General features: G+C 42.5%; 1 protein-coding gene across 2 annotated transcripts in view; it reads right to left on the bottom strand.

Moving 5' to 3' along the window:
* The window catches only part of LOC115169691 (solute carrier family 12 member 7), an 85382-nt gene that overhangs the window by 10497 nt on the left and 55195 nt on the right, over positions 1–19690 (bottom strand). For both annotated transcript variants that reach the window (XM_029725581.1, XM_029725580.1), the window contains exons 2-17: positions 19097–19191; positions 18752–18883; positions 13752–13898; positions 13473–13527; positions 13123–13253; positions 12664–12905; positions 12232–12443; positions 11465–11632; positions 11126–11224; positions 10890–10947; positions 10243–10417; positions 10040–10158; positions 9844–9942; positions 6341–6460; positions 5648–5752; positions 2324–2492 (exon numbers count right to left, since the gene is read on the bottom strand). In XM_029725581.1, coding sequence (XP_029581441.1) covers positions 2324–2492; positions 5648–5752; positions 6341–6460; positions 9844–9942; positions 10040–10158; positions 10243–10417; positions 10890–10947; positions 11126–11224; positions 11465–11632; positions 12232–12443; positions 12664–12905; positions 13123–13253; positions 13473–13527; positions 13752–13898; positions 18752–18883; positions 19097–19191 — 2126 coding nt within the window. The remainder of the gene's footprint in view (positions 1–2323; positions 2493–5647; positions 5753–6340; positions 6461–9843; positions 9943–10039; positions 10159–10242; positions 10418–10889; positions 10948–11125; positions 11225–11464; positions 11633–12231; positions 12444–12663; positions 12906–13122; positions 13254–13472; positions 13528–13751; positions 13899–18751; positions 18884–19096; positions 19192–19690) is intronic.

The following is a 19690-nucleotide window of genomic DNA, read 5'->3' as shown; positions in this document are numbered from 1 at the left end:
CAAACATCAGGAGAAAAAAATATAATGAAAGAGTGAAGAGGAGGATGAATTGATGGGAAAGTGAAAATAAATACAGTTTCCATAAATTCACTTGCAAAATACCGATAGTGGATGAAACATTTGATGCAAGAATACAGTGGCAAGAAAAAGTAAGTGAACCCTTTGGAAATACATGGATTTCTGCATAAATTGGTCATAAAATGATCTGATCTTCATCTAGGTCACAACAATAAACAAACACAGTCTGCTTAAACTAATAACACAAACAATTATACGTTTTCATGTCTTTATTGAACACACTGTGTAAACATTCACAGTGCAGGGTGAAAAAAGTATGTGAACCCTTGGATTTAATAACTGGTTGACCCTCCTTTGGTAGCAATAACCTCAACCAAACGTTTTCTGTAGTTGCAGATCCGACCTGCACAAAGGTCAGGAGGAATTTTGGACCATTCCTCTTTACAAAACTGTTTCAGTTCAGCAATATTCTTGGGATGTCTGGTGTGAACTGTTCTATTGAGGTCATGCCACAGCATCTCAAAATCGGGCTGAGGTCAGGACTCTCCAGTAGTCGTATTTTCTTCTGTTGAAGCCATTCTGTTGTTTATTTACTTCTGTGTTTTGGGTCGTTGTCCTGTTGCATCACTCAACTTCTGTTGAGCTTCAATTGGCGGACAGATAGCTTTACATTCTCCTGATAACCTTGGGATTTAATTTTTCCGTCGATGATAGCAAGCTGTCCAGGCCCTGTAGCAAAGCAGCCCCAAACCATGATGCTCCCTGCACCATACAGTTGGGTTGAGGTTTTGATGTCGGTGTGCTGTGCCTTTTTTTCTCCACACATAGTGTTGTGTATTCCTTCCAAACAACTCAACTGTAGTCTCATCTGTCCACAGAATATTTTGCCAGTAGCACTGTGGAACATCCAGGTTCACTTTTGACATCGGGCGTTAAACTATCGTCCCGTTAAACTAACGGGCCGATACCAATGTTGGCATTTTTAGCTAATAACGGCTGATTCCGATATGTTCACTGATATATCGTGCATCCCTAGTATGTATGTATGTATGCATGCATGCATGTATGTATGTATGTATGGGTCCCGTGTGGCTCAGTTGGTAGATCATGGTGTTTGCAATGCCAGGGTTGTGGGTTCGATTCCCACGGGGGACCAGTATGAGAATTTTTTTTTTTTAAAGTATGAAATGTATGCATTCACTACTGTAAGTCGCTCTGGATAAGAGCGTCTGCTAAATGACTAAAATGTAAATGTATATGTATGTATGTATGTATGTATGTATGTATGTATGTATGTATGTATGTATGTATGTATGTATGTATGTATGTATGTATGTATGTATGTATGTATGTATGTATGTATGTATGTCCAGTGATGTTATCCTCACAATGGGAGGGTGCTAGAGTATGGAAAACAGGGTTGACAATAATTTTTACTGTTATCTTTCGAGATTTTTTTAAACAAAATCTTTCTCTGAGCAATTGTATTAGTATAAAATAATATACCAATTATTTTGAGCATAGAATATCACTCAGTACTTGTATTTATTTTACGCAGTCTTTTTTGCTCATATTTATAAAGGTTGCCAATAATTATGGACCTAACTGTAAGTGACTGACTGCAATAAGGGCAATAGAAAAAGAGTGTATTGTCTTTTACATAAACAAATTAACTATGCTATAGTTGATTTGATTTCACGCCGCATAGCCATATAGCCTAGGCTACTAAGCACAGTAACATAATTCAACAAAAAATATGCTATTCTCTTCTTTTGAAAGAAATTTTATTTGTTGCATAATGTTTTTTAAGGCCTGCCTAAATGGAAATAATAATAGATTTCTTTGTGATGGTGTATATTAAATGGACTTAGACTTAAAATAGACGCCTGCAGCATTGGTCAATTCGAATTTGTCGAGGACCGGCTATTCTAGTTTTAAAGAATAAAAAATTGGATTTTGTGTCTGTCATATCATTAGTATTGTATCCTCTTCTACATTATTAAATTGAAGGCTGACTAACATGTCTCGTTGCCAAGATTCATTTGAGGGTGTTTGTGAAAGAAAGTAACGCAAAAGTAATATAGCGCGTTACTCTGCACAAAGTCATTTTCATAAATATATTACATATTACTCCTTACTTTCAAAGTAACACGTTACTTTATGAAAATGACTTTGTGCAGAGTAACGTGTTACTTTGAAAGTAAGGAGTAATATGTAATATATTACTTTCCCAAGTAACAAATCCCAACAATGGATATGAATTCCCTGCCGCCATGATCATGTGATATGAGTGTCTCAGTCTCACCTGCTCTGCGCTCTTGGCCTCGGCTCTCAGGGTCATGTAGGTGCCCTCCAGCACAGAGCTGACGATGGTCAGGCCTTTCCCTGCCTTCAGCTGGGTGGTGAAGGACAGCAGACGAGGGTGTTTCACCCCAAGGTCTGAATCCAACTTCAGTAGCACAAGTAGCTGAGGCCTGGGGGGAGAGATAAGGTAAAGTACATTCAGTATATGTCAATAGATAGGCATCAGGAAAAGTCCCTAAACTAGGTCACCAGACAGAACATCAAGACAACTGTGTGTATTGTGCATCAGATCTCAACTAGATTGTACAGTCTTCAAACTGACAATGCACCCCTATGTTTTGATTTCGAAGACATTCTTGTATCTTTCACAACTAAAGCTGCCAAATAACTAAATCTTCCATATATAATCTGTTTCAAATGATCCCTTTTATGCTCAACATAGCCACTTCAAATGTTCACTCGCTCTGTAATGGGAAAAATATCCTTTCTATTTTATTCAGCTAAGTTAAATTATATTTTTCTTACTATAAAATGATATAAAATAATGGCACAGGACTTAAGCATATTTTTCAGCTAAATGAACAAGCCTACAAATCAAATCAATGTTTATCTGTCACGTGCGCTGAATACAACAGGTGTAGACCTAACAGTGAAATGCTTACTTACAGGCTCTAACCAATAGTGCAAAGAAGGTATTAGGTGAACAATAAGTAAAGTAAAGAAAAAAAAGTAAAACAAAAGACAGTGAAAAATAACAGTAGCGACGCTATATACAGTAGCGAAGCTATAAAAGTAGCAAGGCTAGATACAGACACCAGTTAGTCGGGCTGATTGAGGTAGTATGTACATGTAGATACGGTTAAAGTGACTATGATTATATGATGAACAGAGTATCAGTAGCGTAAGAGAGGGGTTGGCGTGTGGTGGGTGGTGGGACACAATGCTGATAGCCCTGTTAGCCAATGTAAATTGTGTGTCCCCCCAACCCCTCTTTTACGCTGCTGCTACTCTCTGTTTTATTATATATGCATAGTCACTTTAACTATACATGCATGTATGTACATGCATGTATAGTTAAAGTGACTATGCATATATAATAAAACAGAGAGTAGCAGCAGCGTAAAAGAGGGGTTGGGGGGGCACACAATGCAAATAGTCCAGGTAGCCATCTGATTACCTGTTCAGGAGTCTGATGGCTTGGAGGAAAAAACTGTTGAGAAGCCTTTTTGTCCTAGACTTGGTACTCCGGTACCGCTTGCCATGCGGTATCAGAGAGAACAGTCTATGACTGGGGTGGCTGGGGTCTTTTTAGGACCTTCCTCTGACACCGCCTGGTGTAGAGTTCCTGGATGGCAGGCAGCTTAGCCCCAGTGATGTACTGGGCCGTACACACTACCCTCTATAGTGCCTTGCGGTCGGAGGCCGAGCAGTTGCCGTGCCAGGCAGTGATGCAACCAGTCAGGATGCTCTCGATGTTGCAGCTGTAGAACCTTTTGAGGATCTCAGGACCCATGCCAAATCTTTTTAGTTTCCTGAGGGGGAATAGGCTTTGTCGTGTCCTCTTCATGACGGTCCTGGTGTGTTTGGACCATTCTAGTTTGTTGGTGATGTGGACACCAAGGAACTTGAAGCTCTCAACCTGCTCCACTACAGCCCCGTCGGTGAGAATGGGGGCGTGCTTGGTCCTCCTTTTCCTGTAGTCCACAATCATCTCCTTAGTCTTGGTGACGTTACATTAAGGGATAGGTTGTTATTCTGGCACCACCCAGCCAGGTCTCTGACCTCCTCCCTATAGGCTGTCTCATCGTTATTGGTGATCAGGCCTACCACTGTTGTGTCGTCAGCAAACTTAATGATGGTATTGGAGTCGTGCCTGGCCATGCAGTCGTGGGTGAACAGGGAGTACAGGAGGAGACTGAGCACGCACCCCTGGGGGGCTCCAGTGTTGAGGATCAGCGTGGCAGAGGTGTTGCTACCTACCCTCACCACCTGGGGGCGGCCAATCAGGAAGTCCAGGATCCAGCTGCAGAGGGAGATGTTTAGTCCCAGGATCCTTAGCTTAGTGATGAGCTTTGAGGGCATTATGGGGTTGAATGCTAAGCTGTAGTCAATGAACAGCATTCTCACATAGGTGTTCCTTTTGTCCAGGTGGGAAAGGGCAGTGTGGAGCGCAATAGAGATTGCATCATCTGTGGATCTGTTTGGGCGGTATGCAAATTGGAGTGGGTCTAGGGTTTCTGGGATAATGGTGTTGATGTGAGCCATTACCAATCTTTCAAATCACTTATTTGAAAGATTGGTAATGGCTCACATCAACACCACTCATGATGGATTCATTGTGATGGTGTAACTTAAATGACATTTATTTGACTTTTTTTTTTATGTTCTAAAGGTGTAGGTCAGCAGCTTGTGTCCATGGAGGCCAGGAGATGCTAAACGTGTTAATGTACATTTTCGGTCAATTACAGTGAGACTGGCAGTCTTTTGCATGACAATAACCGGCTGACAAAATTTCATGACTCTTCGAAGAGGAAGGGTTTTATCATCACTCTACGGTCGTGGCCAACATTTTTGAGAATGAGACAAATATTAATTTCCACTAAGTTTGCTGCTTCAGTGTCTTTAGATATTTTTGTCAGATGTTACTATGGAATACTGAAGTATAATTACAAGCATTTCATAAGTGTCAAAGGCTTTTATTGACAATTACGTGAAGTTGATGCAAAGAGTCAATATTTACAGTGATGACCCGTCTTTTTCAAGACCTCTGCAATCGGCCCTGACATGCTGTCAATTAACTTCTGGGCCACATCCTGACTGATGGCAGCCCATTCTTGCATAATCAATGCTTGGAGTTTGTCAGAATTTGGGGGTTTTTGTTTGTCCAACCACCTCTTGAGGATTGACCACAAGTTCTCAATGGGATTAAGGTCTGGGGAGTTTCCTGGCCATGGATATCGATGTTTTGTTCCGCGAGCCACTTAGTTATCACTTTTGCCTTTTGACAAGGTGCTCCATCATGCTGAAAAAGGCATTGTTCGTCACCAAACTGTTCCTGGCAAGTTGGGAGAAGTTGCTCTCGGAGGATGTGTTGGTACCATTCTTCATTCATGGCTGTATTCTTAGGCAAAATTGTGAATTAATTGCGAATTCATCTGATCGCTCTTCATAACATTCTGGAGTATATGCAAATTGCCCATCATACAAACTGAGGCAGCAGACTGTGTGAAAATGTATGTGTCATTCTCAAAACTTTTGGCCACAACTGTACATTGGCCTAGGAGTCATCGCCACCCTACGCTCTACATGGTTCTCGGCCTCTCACCTCCAGTTCTTAGTGTGTGTTGGCACCTCCTCCAGGCGGATCAGAGCGTAGCGAGCAGCGTTCAGGGACAGACCTCTGATCCCGTCTCCCCACTCCTTCTCTGCCCTGAGAGGAAAGAGAGTTAAATTATACATTTTGTTTAACCTTTAAAGAACTAGGCAAGTCAGTTAAGAATTCTTATTTACAATGACGGCCTACCCCGGCCAAACCCTCCCCTAACCCAGACGACGCTGGGCCAATTGTGCGCTGCCCTATGGGACTCCCGATCATGGCTGTTTGTGATACAGCCCGGGATCAAACCAGGGTCTGTAGTGACGCCTCTAGCACTGAGATGCAGTGCCTTAGAATGCGTCGCCACTCGGGAGCCCCTGAGTTCAGAGAGTGGGTTAAAAAAGGCAGGAACACTATAGGATTACAGAGATCTCACACATTAGGTCACAAAAGCAATAAACCAAACTGAAACCAATGCAATGCACCAAACTAACTGAAGCCAATTATAACACACAGTCCAGAACATGGGTTAAAGAAAGGGTGGGACACGTATAGAGATGTATGATACGGTGTTATATTGTATTGTGTGGGGAACAGCCACACTACATAAAAGCTGAGTGTCACACATTTAAGTACCACAACCAATGTAATTACAATACAGTACAATGTTATTGAGCTGTAATTGGGAAACCAAACTCTTACCCTCTGTACTCAATGTACTTATAGATGCATCCTGCGATGGACATGGCTACCAGGGCATAGTACCAGGAGGAGATGAACATGAGGGAGAGACAGAGACTCATCCCCAGGAATGACAGAGTCCTGCAGGTACCAGAGAACAGGACAACAGGGGCTTAGTTTTTGGATAGGCATTAGGTCAGTGTTCCTTAGTCCTGATATTTCTTGGACACCTATTTTTATTCCATACCAACACTAACACACCTGATTTAATTAATCAAGGGCTTGATGATTAGTTGATTGGTTGAATCAGGTGGGTTAGTGCTTGGGGAAAAAAAATAAAAAATCTAACTTTGTTTGTCACAAACGCCGAATACAACAATTGTAGACCTTACCGTGAAATGCTTACTTACAAGCCCTTAACCAACAATGCAGTTCCAGAAAGAGTTAAGAAAATATTTACCAAATAAACTAAAGCAAAAAATAATAAAAAGTAACCAAATAAAAATAACTAGGCTATATACCGGGGGCATTGGTTAGTCGAGGTAATTTGTACATTTGATTAATTGTTCAGCAGTCTTTTGGCTAGGGAGTAGAAGCTGTTAAGGAGCCTTTTGGTCCTAGATGTGGCACTCTGGTACCGCTTGACATGCGGTAGCAGAGAGAACAGTCTATGACTTGAGTGACTGGAGTTTGACAATTTTTAGGGCCTTCCTTTGACACTGCCTGGTATAGAGATCCTGGATGGCAGGAAGCTTGACCTCAGTGATGCACTGGGCCGTACGCACTACCCTCTGTATCGCCTTATGGTCAGACGCCTTAGCAGTTGCCATACCAGGCAGAAATGCAACCGGTCAGGATGCTCCCCAATGGTGCAGCTGTATAACTTTTTGTGGATCTGGGGACCCATACCAAACCTTTTCAGTCTCCTGAGGGGGGAAAGGTGTTGTTGTGCCCTCTTCACGACTGTCTTGTTGTGCTTTGACCATGTTTGTTTGTTGGTGATTTGTTGGACACCAAGGAACTTGAAACTCTCGACCCGCTCCACTACAGCCCCGTCGATGAGAATGTGGGCCTGTTCTGCCCACCTTTTCCTGTAGTCCACGATCAGCTCCTTTGTCTTGCTCACATTGGCTGTCTCATCGATGTCGGTAATCAGGCCTACCCCTGTTGTGTCGTCAGCAAACTTAATGATGGTGTTGGAGTCATGTTTGGCCACACAGTCGTGGGTTAACAGGGAGTACAGGAGGGGACTAAGCACAAACCCTTGAGGGGCCCCCATGTTGAGGATCAGCGTGGCAGACGTGTTGTTGCCTACCCTTACCACCTGGGGGCGGCCCGTCAGGAAGTCCAGGATCCAGTTGCAGAGGGAGGTGTTTAGTCCCAGGGTCCTTAGCTTAGTGATGAGCTTTGTGGGCACTATGGTGTTGAACGCTGAGCTGTAGTCAATGAACAGCATTCTCACATTAGGTGTTCCTTTTGTCCAGGTGGGAAGGGGCAGTGTCGAGTGCGATCGAGTCATCTGTGGATCTGTTGGGGCGGTCTGAGAATTGGAGTGGGTCTAGGGTATCTGGGATGATGCTGTTGATGTGAGCCATGACCAGCCTTTCAAAGCACTTCATGGCTACCGACGTGAGTGCTACGGGGCGGTAATCATTTAGGCAGGTTACCTTTCGCTTCCTTGGGCACAGGGACTATGGTGGTCTGCTTGAAACATGTAGGTATTACAAACTTGGTCAGGGAGAGGTTGAAAATGTCAGTGCAGACACTTTCCAGTTGATCCGCGCATGATTTGAGTACACGTCCTGGTAATCCGTCTGGCCCCGCGGCTTTGTGAATGTTGACCTGTTTAAATGTCTTGCTCACATCGACTACTGAGAGCGTTATCACAGTCGTCCGGGACAGCTGGTGCTCATATGCATGCTTCAGTGTTGCTTGCCTCGAAGCGAGCATAAAAGGCATTTATCTCGACTGATAGACTTGGGTCCCTGGGCAGCTTGCAGCTGGGTTTCCCTTTGCAGTCCGTAATAGTTTGCAAGCCCTGCCACATCCGACGAGCGTCAGACCTGGTGTAGTAGGATTCAATCTTCATCCTGTATTGACGCTTTGCCTGTTTGATGCTTCATCTGAGAGCATAGCAGGATTTCTTATAAGAATTCAGATTAGTGTCCCGCTCCTTGAAAGTGGCAGCTCTAGTCTTTAGCTCGATGCGGATGTTGCCTGTAATCCATGGATTTTGGTTGGGATATGTACGTACGGTCACTGTGGGGATGACGTCGTCGATGCACTTATTGATGAAGCCGATGATGGAGGCGGTATACTCCTCAATGCCATTGGATCAATCCCGGAACATATTCCAGTCTGTGCTAGTAAAACAGTCCTGTGATGTAGCATCCGCGTCATCTGACCACTTCCATATTGAGGGAGTCACTGATACTCCCTGCTTTAGTTTTTGCTTGGAAGCAGGAATCAGTAGGATAGAATTATGGTCAGATTTGCCAAATGGAGGGCAAGGGAGAGCTTTGTATGCATCTCTGTGTGTGGAGTAAAGGTGGTCTATAGTTGTTTTTCCTCTGGTTGCACATGTGACATGCTAGGAGAAATTAGGTAAAACTGATTTAAGTTTCCCTGCATTAAAGTCTCCGGCCACTAGGAGTGCCGCTTCTGGATGAGCATTTTCTTGCTTGCTTATGGCCTTATACATCTTGTTGAGTGCGGTCTTAGAGCCAGCATCGGTTTGTGGTGGTAAATAGACTGCTACAAATAATATAGATAAACTCTTGGTACATAGTGTGGTCTACAGTGTATCATAAGGTACTCCACACCTCAGGCGTGCAATATCTAGAGATTTCTTTAATATTAGACATCGCGCACCAGCTGTTATTGACAAATAGATACACATCCCCACCCCTCGTCTTACCATCCTGCCGATGCATGGAAAATTCTGCCAGCTCTATATTATCCGTGTCATCGTTCAGCCATAACTTGGTGAAACATAAGATATTACAGTTTTTAATGTCCCGTTGGTAGGATAGTCTTGATCGTAAATCATCTACATTGTTTTCCAATGATTGCACATTGGCCAATAGAACGGATGGTAGGAGGTTTACTCACGCGCCTACGAATTCTCAGAAGGCAGCCCGACCTCCGCCCCCTTTTTCTCCATCTTTTCTTCACGCAAATGATGGGGATTCGGAACAGTTCCCAAGAAAGCAGTATATCCTTCACGCCGGACTCGTTAAAGAAGAAATCTTCATCCAGTTCGAGGTGATTAATTGCTGTTCTGATGTCTAGAAGGTATTTTCGGTCATAAGAGACGGTAGCAGCAACATTATGTACAAAATAAGTACCAAAACAAAGTAACAAAATATGCGAAAAAAGTAACAAAATAGCTGGATAGGTGCACGTAAAACGCCAGCCATCCCCTCTGGCGCCATTCTCAACAAAACCTGCACTCCTTGTGGGTCCAAAGGTCCAGAATGGAATATAATTGCATTTGGCGCTTTTGGTACGAGAAATAAACTCACCAGTGGTAAAACTTAAACCTGGGCCTCCAGTTGGGAGTGCGTAGCAATGTCTGGACGGCACAGGCTAGGTTGACAAACAGGTAACACATCAGGAAAAACCTGCAACCCAGACCCACGGAAAGGACAAAGAAAAGTGACTTATTTTTGACCAACAGGCTTTTGAGGCAAGATTATTCACACTGAGCTAAACACTCACATTGAGAGAATGGGGGCAACAGCATCCAGTGATGCAATGAGGATTCCAATCTCACAGATACCAACAGTCATCAAGAGGGCCCAGGTAGGTTCCCCATTGGCTTTACCATGACCAAACACCTAGAGGGACAGAGACAGAACTAGCTGACGTGTTTCTGTTTTCGAGATGCAAAAGCAAGGGCAGAGTCTCTAGGACCTTCTTACCTGCAGAAAGGGGACGATCCCATCGCGTGCTATGGCCTGCAACAGGCGAGGGGCACCAGTGAGGCTCTGCAGCCCTGCCCCACAGCAGGAGAAGAAGGAGCCAATCACGATTACCCACGGAGAAGGCCATGCCAGAGTTCCAATCACCAAGTTCTTCTTAACCGAGTCCCCAAATCTGTAGCAGAAATACACACAGTTGAATGTTATACAAACACAGGTACTGTATTGTACAGGAGAGAACTAGACCGAAAGAAAGACAAATGTGAGCACATACTGTACACATAATGAAAAACCCAGTAATAATCTTAGGCTGATTGGGACAGAACAGCTAAACACCCTATCACATGACATTGAACTTATTGGCACAACAATGTTCTCTTTACAATGCTGTCCGTGTACGTGTGGTCTTTCCTTCTAAATGCGCAACAAGGGGGTATGTGTATGATGGGTATTTGATATAGAAATGATACAGAGCAGTAAAGGCTTCCGCATCAAAGTTACATAATGACATAACTGCTATTTCCAATTTGTAAATAATAATAGTTACTTGGAAGTACTAACTGTGGAATAATAATAATAATAAGATGTATTTTATATAGTGCTTTTCACTATAAAGATAATCACAACAACGCTTAAATAGTACTTACTTGTCTCTCAAAACGACACCCTCGATACAGGCACCAAATAGGACCACACAGGTCATGTCTGGGAGTTGTGTTTAAGATAGAAATAGTGCACACACACACACACACACACACACACACACACACACACACACACACACACACACACACACACACACACACACACACACACACACACACACACACACACACACACACACACACACACACACACACACACACACACACCCCAAGGATACAAATAAAAGAAGTGGTTGCTATGGCCAGAATGGTGCCGATGGGAATCGATCTCTGGGCATCTCTCAGGTCTCCAGATCTGTTGGAGCCCGCCATGATTCCTGTGATGGAAACACACAAACCGTACTAGTCAAACGTTTGGACAAACCTACTCATTCCAGGGTTTTTCTTGATTTTTACATTGTAAAATAATAGTGAAGACATCAAAAAATACATAGTTCTTCCAAACCTCAAGTTACAGTAGCACCCCAACAATCTGCATGAGGGTGACAATCAATCAATAATGTCATAGTATGGTAGTTACATTATGTCTATGGTGCCAATATGGTCGCTATACCAACCTGTGACAGAGGGGAAGTAGATTCCCACCAGCAGAGTGAAGAAGGTGGAGATGTCGTTGAAGATGTAAGGCTTGTAGATATCTCTGGAGTTATCCTGGACTGGGACAGACAACTGATTCTTCTTCTCAACCAACATCCCACTGGGCCCGTAGTCACCCCACATGTTGTCTACGGGGGACACAGAGGAGACACATTATAGTAGACTATAAAAACTGTTGATATCCAAATGTTTTGTCATTAGCCAATTGAGAAATAACACACACACAAAAAAAGACTAATATACTTTGACTTCCTAATTCAAACAACAGGTTGAGAAGACAAACCAAGAATTTGTATAAGGATCCCCATTAGCCTCTGCCAAGGCAGCAGCTATGGTTCCTGGGGTCCAAACAAGATTAAAGCAACTACGTCACCATATATTTTTTGATAAAACAGTACATTATATAACACATTATTAACCCACAACTCTACAATACAACATGTATAATTCCAAAATACTATACCACAATAATATTACAACATTACAATGTACGTGTGTGTTAGCATGTGTATGTGCCTGTGTGTGTGTGTGTGTGTGTGTGTGTGTGTGTGTGTGTCTTCCCAGTTTGCTTTGTTCATGATAATACTATGATAAATGATGGTATGACCATGGTAAGTGAGTAACTAGTAGTAAGAATGTAGAAGGCCTGGTAACATTTGTACTGTGTAGGTCTCCACCAGGCCTATCCAGTGTAGTAACGTTCCCCAGGCAGTGGATTGTAGCTGACCTTTGATGACCCCGCTGAGCAGGCCTGGGATGCCCTGGATCTCAGTCACGTTGTTCAGGGTAAAATATTCATCACAGGTAGCGTTGAGGTGGGGGCTGCCACAGAACAGCTTCCACAGCTCGGTGGTGTACGTCACGTTCTTGATCACCTCCGTCTTCATACACTTCTCAAAGTTGTGGTTCTGCAAGGAACGGTTCCCCAGGAGACAGATTCTGTAGGAAACATACATCTATGAGGAGATCTTGTGTAAAGAATATTTTCCTTTTGGCCACTAACGGCTATAAAGAGTCTATTCATATGCGTCACACTGATATTGGGCCTATAAGATCAGATGACTGATGATGGTCCTATAAAGTGTGCCTATTACTCTGACGAGACAAACACAGGCACAAGCATTTAATTGACTAACTAGAACGCATAAATCGAACTCACGGATAGTCTGGTGGTTCTATGATGGTCTTGATGACTCCAGCGTAGATGGCCATGATGGAGAGCACCACACAGGCCAGGAAGACCAGGGCCAGCTTGTTGACATATTTGACCCCCACAAACACCACTAGAGCCATAAGTGCCAGACAGCAGGTCCCATACACACGCATGTTATTAAGCATGGCCTCCGTCTCGTCCTCCTTCTTCTCCGCCACAAACACTGCAGTGTTAGGCACGATGTACGTCTGGAACAAGAATAGGAGTCAGCTAGGACACTAGCTTTATGAAACATTGGTTGGGCCTGACCATGTGACATGTCCAGGAAAAACTCTGGGCCACTGTTATAGGCTATAACAAGGTAACAACTCCTGAAAGAGTCATGTGGTCATTAAAAACTCCTGTCTCAAAACATTGTGCATGTCCTACAGTATATCGTGACCAGGCATTCTGTTTCATCCTTACCAGTAGGATTTCAATGGTACCCAGAATGTACATGGACCCTGCGAACGTGGTGCCCAGGTAGAAGCACAAGCCCACAGCCCCACCAAACTCTGGACCCAAAGACCTGGAGATCATGTAGTAGGAGCCTCCAGCTGCATGGGGCAAGAGAACAGATCCATGTAAAACGAATAGAAAATTGCAAAAGGGTATCCACAGAATCTATAGAGCATATGTAATACATTTAATAGTAAATAAACCACCAAGGTAAAACATTGACAGTACTATAGTGTTAAATAACCACGTCTCCATAAAAACACAGGTTGAGGTTTCTTATCCAAGGTGAAAATAAGTTGAAGTTGAACTGGCATTACCTGGCACTACACCATTTGTTGCAATAGCGCTCATTGATATCGCTGTCAGCATGGTCTGTAAGGGAGGAAATAATACAAAATACTAGCATTGTTGGGTGTATGGACACAATTTCCTGAGGGAGTAAAAAAATGAGATGATTAAGATCGACAGAGAATACTACAGTATAGTACCTGAAACTCCCTAAAGGAAAGAAAAGTAAATAGTCATACTAGATGTATTGTAGACCTATATTCTTCAAACCTTACTACTCTTACATAGTTCTATAGAAAAGTACTCACACAGGTGCAGCACATGACGACAATAGCGAAGGACTCCATGATGCCAGCAGTGCCAACGATCCAGGTGAGACGCAGGAAGAGGATGACTCCCAGGATGTTCTGCATGCAGGGCAGGTACACACCGATGAAGGTGCCCATCTGAGAACGCTAGAGGTGCCAATGCAGAGGGCCGGGGAAGAGGAGAAGTAATATTACCATGAGTCAGGTTATGGTACAGTAGGGCCTGGTAAGGTATACTGTAACGCTGCAATACAACACTGTACAATCCGGTCCAAGTTATATAATGTATTTTTTATTTATTGAATATTAAAATCATACAATCTACCTGCAGTGAAGCGGCTCAACATTTACATTACATTCAGCCATCTAATCAGAGCAGTCCACAGAAGCAACCGGGGTCAACGCCCTGCCCAAGGGCACGTCGACAGATCTCTCACCAAGTCAAAAAGGGGACCCGAACCAGCGACCTATTGGCCACCGGACCAAGCCCCCAAACGCCAGGCCACCAACCCTCCAAGATCTCACAGTTGACAGTGCATGTCAGAGAAAAAAACCAAGCCATGAGGTCGAAGGAATTGTCCGTAGAGCTCCGAGACATAAAAAAGTCAAGGGGTCTGAAAACTTTCCAAATGCACTGTATATAAAATCCAGTCCTACTTTATCAAAGGCCTTTTCAAAATCTGTTATAAATACCAGGCCTGGTTTCTTAGATGTTTCATGTTGTTCTATTACTTCTAGTGGTGTATGTACATTATCTCCAATGTATAATCCATGTAAAAAACCCTCTCTGATAAGGATGAACAATACCTGGTAAAACCTTATTAATTCTGAGAGCTATGCATTTCATTAGTATTTTTCAGTATTATCATGACAAAATTGAAGAGGCTTCCAGATCTTTATATTTGCAATCTGGGTCTTGGTTGAATAAGAGTGAAACCAGACTTTCCTGCTGAGTACCTGACAGAGTACCATTTCTATAGGAGTAGTTAAAACATGCTAAAAAAAGGAGCTTTGAGTATATCTAAAAAGGCTTGATACTTACAGTTGAAGTCAGAAGTTTACATACACCTTAGCCAAATTTTAAACTGAGTTTCTCAATTCCTGACATTTAATCCTAGTAAAAATTCCCTGTTTTAGGTCATTTAGGATCACCACTTCATTTTAAGAATGTGGAATGTCTGAATAATAGTAGAGAGAATGATTAATTTGAGCTTTCATTTCTTTCATCATATTCCCAGAGGGTCAGAAGTTTACATACACTCAATTAGTATTTGGTAGCATTGCCTTTAAATTGTTTAACTTGGGTCAAGCAATTCAGGTAGCCTTCCACAAGCTTCCCACATTAAGTTGGATGAACTTTGGCCCATTCCTCCTGACAGAGCTGGTGTAACTGAGTCAGGTTTGTAGGCCTCCTTGCTCGCCCATGCTTTTTCAGTTCTGCCCAAGATTTTTCTATAGGATTGGAGGTCAGATCTTTGTGATGGACACTCCAATACCTTGACTTTGTTGTCCTTAAGCCATTTTGCAACAACTTTGGAAGTATGCTAGGGGTCATTGTCCATTTGGAAGACCCATTTGCGACCAAGCTTTAACTTCCTGACTGATGTCTTGAGATGTTGCTTCAATATATTCACATAAATTTCCTACCTCATGATGCCATCTATTTTGTGAAGTGCACCAGTCCCTCCTGCAGCAAAGCACCCCCACAACATGATGCTGCCACCCCCATGCTTCACGGTTGGGATGGTGTTCTTCGGCTTGCAAGCTCCCCCTTTTTCCTCCAAACAAAACAATGATCATTATGGCCAAACAGTTCTATTTTTGTTTCATCAGATCAGAGGACATTTCTCCAAAAAGTACGATCTTTGTCCCCATGTGCGTTGCAAACTGTAGTCTGGCTTTTTTATGGCGGTTTGGAGCAGTGGCTTCTTCCTTGCTGAGCAGCCTTTCAGGTAATGTCAATACAGAACTCGTTTTACTGTGGATAGATACTTTTGTACCCGTTTCCTCCAGCATCTTCACAAGGTCCTTTGCTGCTGTTCTGGGATTGATTTGCACTTTTCGCGCCAAAGTACATTCATCTCTAGGAGACAGAATGAGTCTCCTTCCTGAGCGGCATGATGGCTGCGTGGTCCCATGGTGTTTTTACTTGCGTACTATTGTTTGTACAGATGAACGTGGTACCTTCAGGCATTTGGAAATTGCTCCCAAGGATGAACCAGACTTGCAGAGGTCTCCAATTTCTTTAATGGGTCTTGGCAGATTTATTTTGATTTTCCCATGATGTCAAGCAAAGAGGCACTGAGTTTGAAAGTAAGCCTTGAAATACATCCACAGGTACACCTCCAATTGACTCAAATGATGTCAATTAGCCTATCAGAAGCTTCTGAAGCCATTACATAATTTTCTGGAATTTTCCAAGCTGTTTAAAGGCACAGTCAATTTAGTGTTTGTCAACTTCTCACCCACTGGAATTGTGATACAGTGAATTATAAGTGAAATAATCTGTCTGTAAACAATTGTTGGAAAAATGACTTGTGTCATTCACAAAGTAGATATCCTGTGTTGGCGATTCAGGAAGAATTTGTTGCATTTTTCTCCATATTCTATCCAGTTTGCTTTATTTTTGTAATAGATTACATTAGATCATTCTTAAATAAGTTCCTCCAGTTCTTCTGGTTTTTCTTCCAACTTGTTTTGTGTCTCTGTATTACCGATTTTATTGCATCTACCTGTACTATTAGTTTGTATATTTCCCTTGTCTGTCTTCTTTCTTTAGACAGAAATTAATTAGTATTTTTTTTACTTACAAATATTGAATGACCTCTGATGGTACATTTAAAAGGTATCCCAAACAATAAAGGGATTTGCTGAACCTATTTTGCACTGATAAAACACTGTTAGAAATTATTAGTTAAGAAAAAATTATCCTCCAGTAGACTTAGATAAAATTTCCGATATCCTTGTCCACGTGGAAATTCTGTAACAGTTACGTGAAGGCCAATTAGATGATGGCCCGATCGCATTCTGCCTCCTATCAATACCTTTGATGCAAGAGAGAAAGAAACAAAGTAGTCAAGACGACTAGCTTGATTAAGTCTCCAACACAATACATCTTACAGCTGAAATTACAATTGCCGTTATTCCCCAGATAATTTTTGGTCTACAAATGTAATGTGGGCAAAAAGTGTTGGCAGAATATTAACATAGCTGTACACTATTTGGTAAATGTTTATATTAAAATTGGCTCATTCGCAACCATCAAACCATCTCATTTGGAATGCGGTCACTGGCAGCATAAAAAAACAACAATGGTGAAGTCAATGGTGTGAGGTCAGCTGCTTAACTGTGCCCTGTAGTGATATGATTCAAACCCAGTATCAGGAAACCCCATCATTTAGCTGGGTTACTCACTACACTAAACATATACAATATCGTCACATGCAAACCATACCACGCCAATCCTCCTACAACAATTCTCACCACACAAGTTGTTTTGTTTTAAGCCTGTTCCATCCCCCATCCATCTTCCTGTGTTTGTAAGTTAATGTTTACAAATATTGTCTGATAACATTATGTAAACGCAACTGACAAATTTACTGCAGAATGAATGTGCGTCACAGTTTGGAATTTTGAACTTTAATAATTATATTTCTGGAGTCTATGAAGACAGTGAACATAGGATTATGTTCACTGTGAGAGACAGTGAGTTGACAGATTTATTGCTCAAATACATTGCAATGTGCTTTCTGCATTTAAGAAGTTGATCCTTCCTTAATCTCTCGTGGACAGACTACGTAAACATTACTGGTACTAATTACGCAAGATTCTAGATCTGGGTTAACTAAGATTAATCCTTCCTCGGTTTTCAGCCCTTTCTCAGCATTTACCCATTCATGCTCACATATAATAACAGAAAAGTATTTTAAGTTGAAAACATCATGTTGAGACCCTTGCAGTCCTTCAGAAAAATCAACAGAACGATTCAGTAAAATAATACTATATCTGTTCTGTGTGTATGTAATAGAGTTCAGAAAGCAGGACGATACAAATATGACACCCAAACACAGCGTACAGTTATTGGCTACCTTTACAATGATCTGTTTGACCTCATCACAGCCATTACAATCCATACCCTGATTACCACAGGATAAATGAACAATTTCAGTGTGTCATCCACCGGTTGATGAGACAAGCGCCCCCCCCCCCCCCGGTATGCCCCACAATGCAATTCAACATTCCAAAGTTACAACGCCCCTCCACTCTTTTGAGATCTGAGAACCCTGCAAAATCACACCTACAATCACATCAACAGCCCCCCCCCCAAAAAAAAGAAGCCGCTGCGTAAATACAGTACAGTACATACCATATATCCCATAAGACAGCACAGCCCTCTCTCAATACTGCTGTTGGTTCTCCTGTACGCCTTTTTACCAGGGTCAATGTGGCCCTTGTTCATAGACCATTCACAACCTGGAGTGGCATCTTTATGATCCACTCTTCATCTCCAAAACCTCCCTCCCCAAGCCAATCAGATCTCCAGCAGGGAGATGTGCTGGAGTAATTGTCAGGGGGCAGAGGTATGGTTTCTGTGGCCTTGCGGTGGTGCTCTGACGCTGAAGAGCAACAGTAGGGGTATTTCTTTGGATGGGATTGGTAGCAATGGCTAGAAGGATGTGAAGGCAGCTATAGAAGAAGTTTGCTCAAGGCCTGGCATCAGTTGTAACAAAAATAAGCCTGAGAGAACTCAGCCTGTGGTCACAAGAATGCTGCATTATATTCTCAAATTCTCACTCTGTTCTCAGACGAGCTGCTGAATAGCCATCACGCTCACCAACCAAGGTTGGTTTGCATGATAATAGAGCACTTTTTTCTGATCCAAGAACAATGTCCTTGTCAAGTGGATTGAGAGTTAATACAATGTCTGTCTTCTACCGTACCTCTTTAGCAACGTCTCCCACAAAGTACCCACTGGGATGACAACGGTCATACTGTAGTACCTTGACTGTAATCTTTGTGACCCCCTCCTCATTCTCGTACTCCTCGTGCTCAGTGACGCCCTGGGTGAGGTTGGTGTAGTTGGCCAGCTTGTTGAGGAGAGAGGACACCATGGGGTTGCTCTCAATCTCTTCCTGTCAATAAGGACACGACGACATTGAAATCAGAACACCATGGCATTGAAGACATCCAAGTATACAACAAACAAACACAGATGTTTGGATGATATGTAGTCTACAACAACATAATCCAGGTAAGCATTTAGCTCCCACTTTAGATTAAGTGGCATTACATTTATGTGGTAATTAATTACATTATAATATCAAAAGCATTGACATGTGGTATACCTCAAAGAGAGCCATGTTCTTGCCATCGTAGTAGTTTCCTCGGTCATGGTCAGTGTTGTTGATGAAAGGGCTGCTCTCTCTGGGAGTGTTATCTCCTGGGAGACAACAGAAAACGTGATAGCGTAAGATAAAACAAACCTCTACTGTACAATGGAAAAAACGGATACCCAAACACGCTTCAGCTCACAAAAGGGGAATCAAGTGCTCGACTGAGGGACTTCAAAATCCCAAAAAAACATTCCTTACCCCAGGATACTTCAACTGGTGACTAAGAAGGAGAATAAAGAAAAAGGAGCATTCTGTTTCTGCATAAATCTTATATATTTATTGATGGGACAAACAAACAAACAATAGGCATACGTTTCAGCATGAATCACTTTCATCAGAGCCTTGAGTAGGAAAAGGGTTGGAGTCACCAATATACCCTTGCGTTGGAGTGTCCCACTTGTCATGTCAATCAAACATGTCAATAATGTCAACACTGTCAGGAGTAGCAACTAAACAGGTTATTCATACAAGAGTATGAACATCATTCAAGATTTCTACATATACATTCCACTTAAATAACAAAAGAGACAAACTAAAAAAAACGCA

The sequence above is a fragment of the Salmo trutta genome, chromosome 31 (assembly GCF_901001165.1).
Source record: "Salmo trutta chromosome 31, fSalTru1.1, whole genome shotgun sequence".
Classification (NCBI taxonomy): domain Eukaryota; kingdom Metazoa; phylum Chordata; class Actinopteri; order Salmoniformes; family Salmonidae; genus Salmo; species Salmo trutta.
The sequence above is the reverse complement of the archived record's forward strand: the minus strand, read 5'-3'. Positions and strand labels throughout refer to the sequence as shown.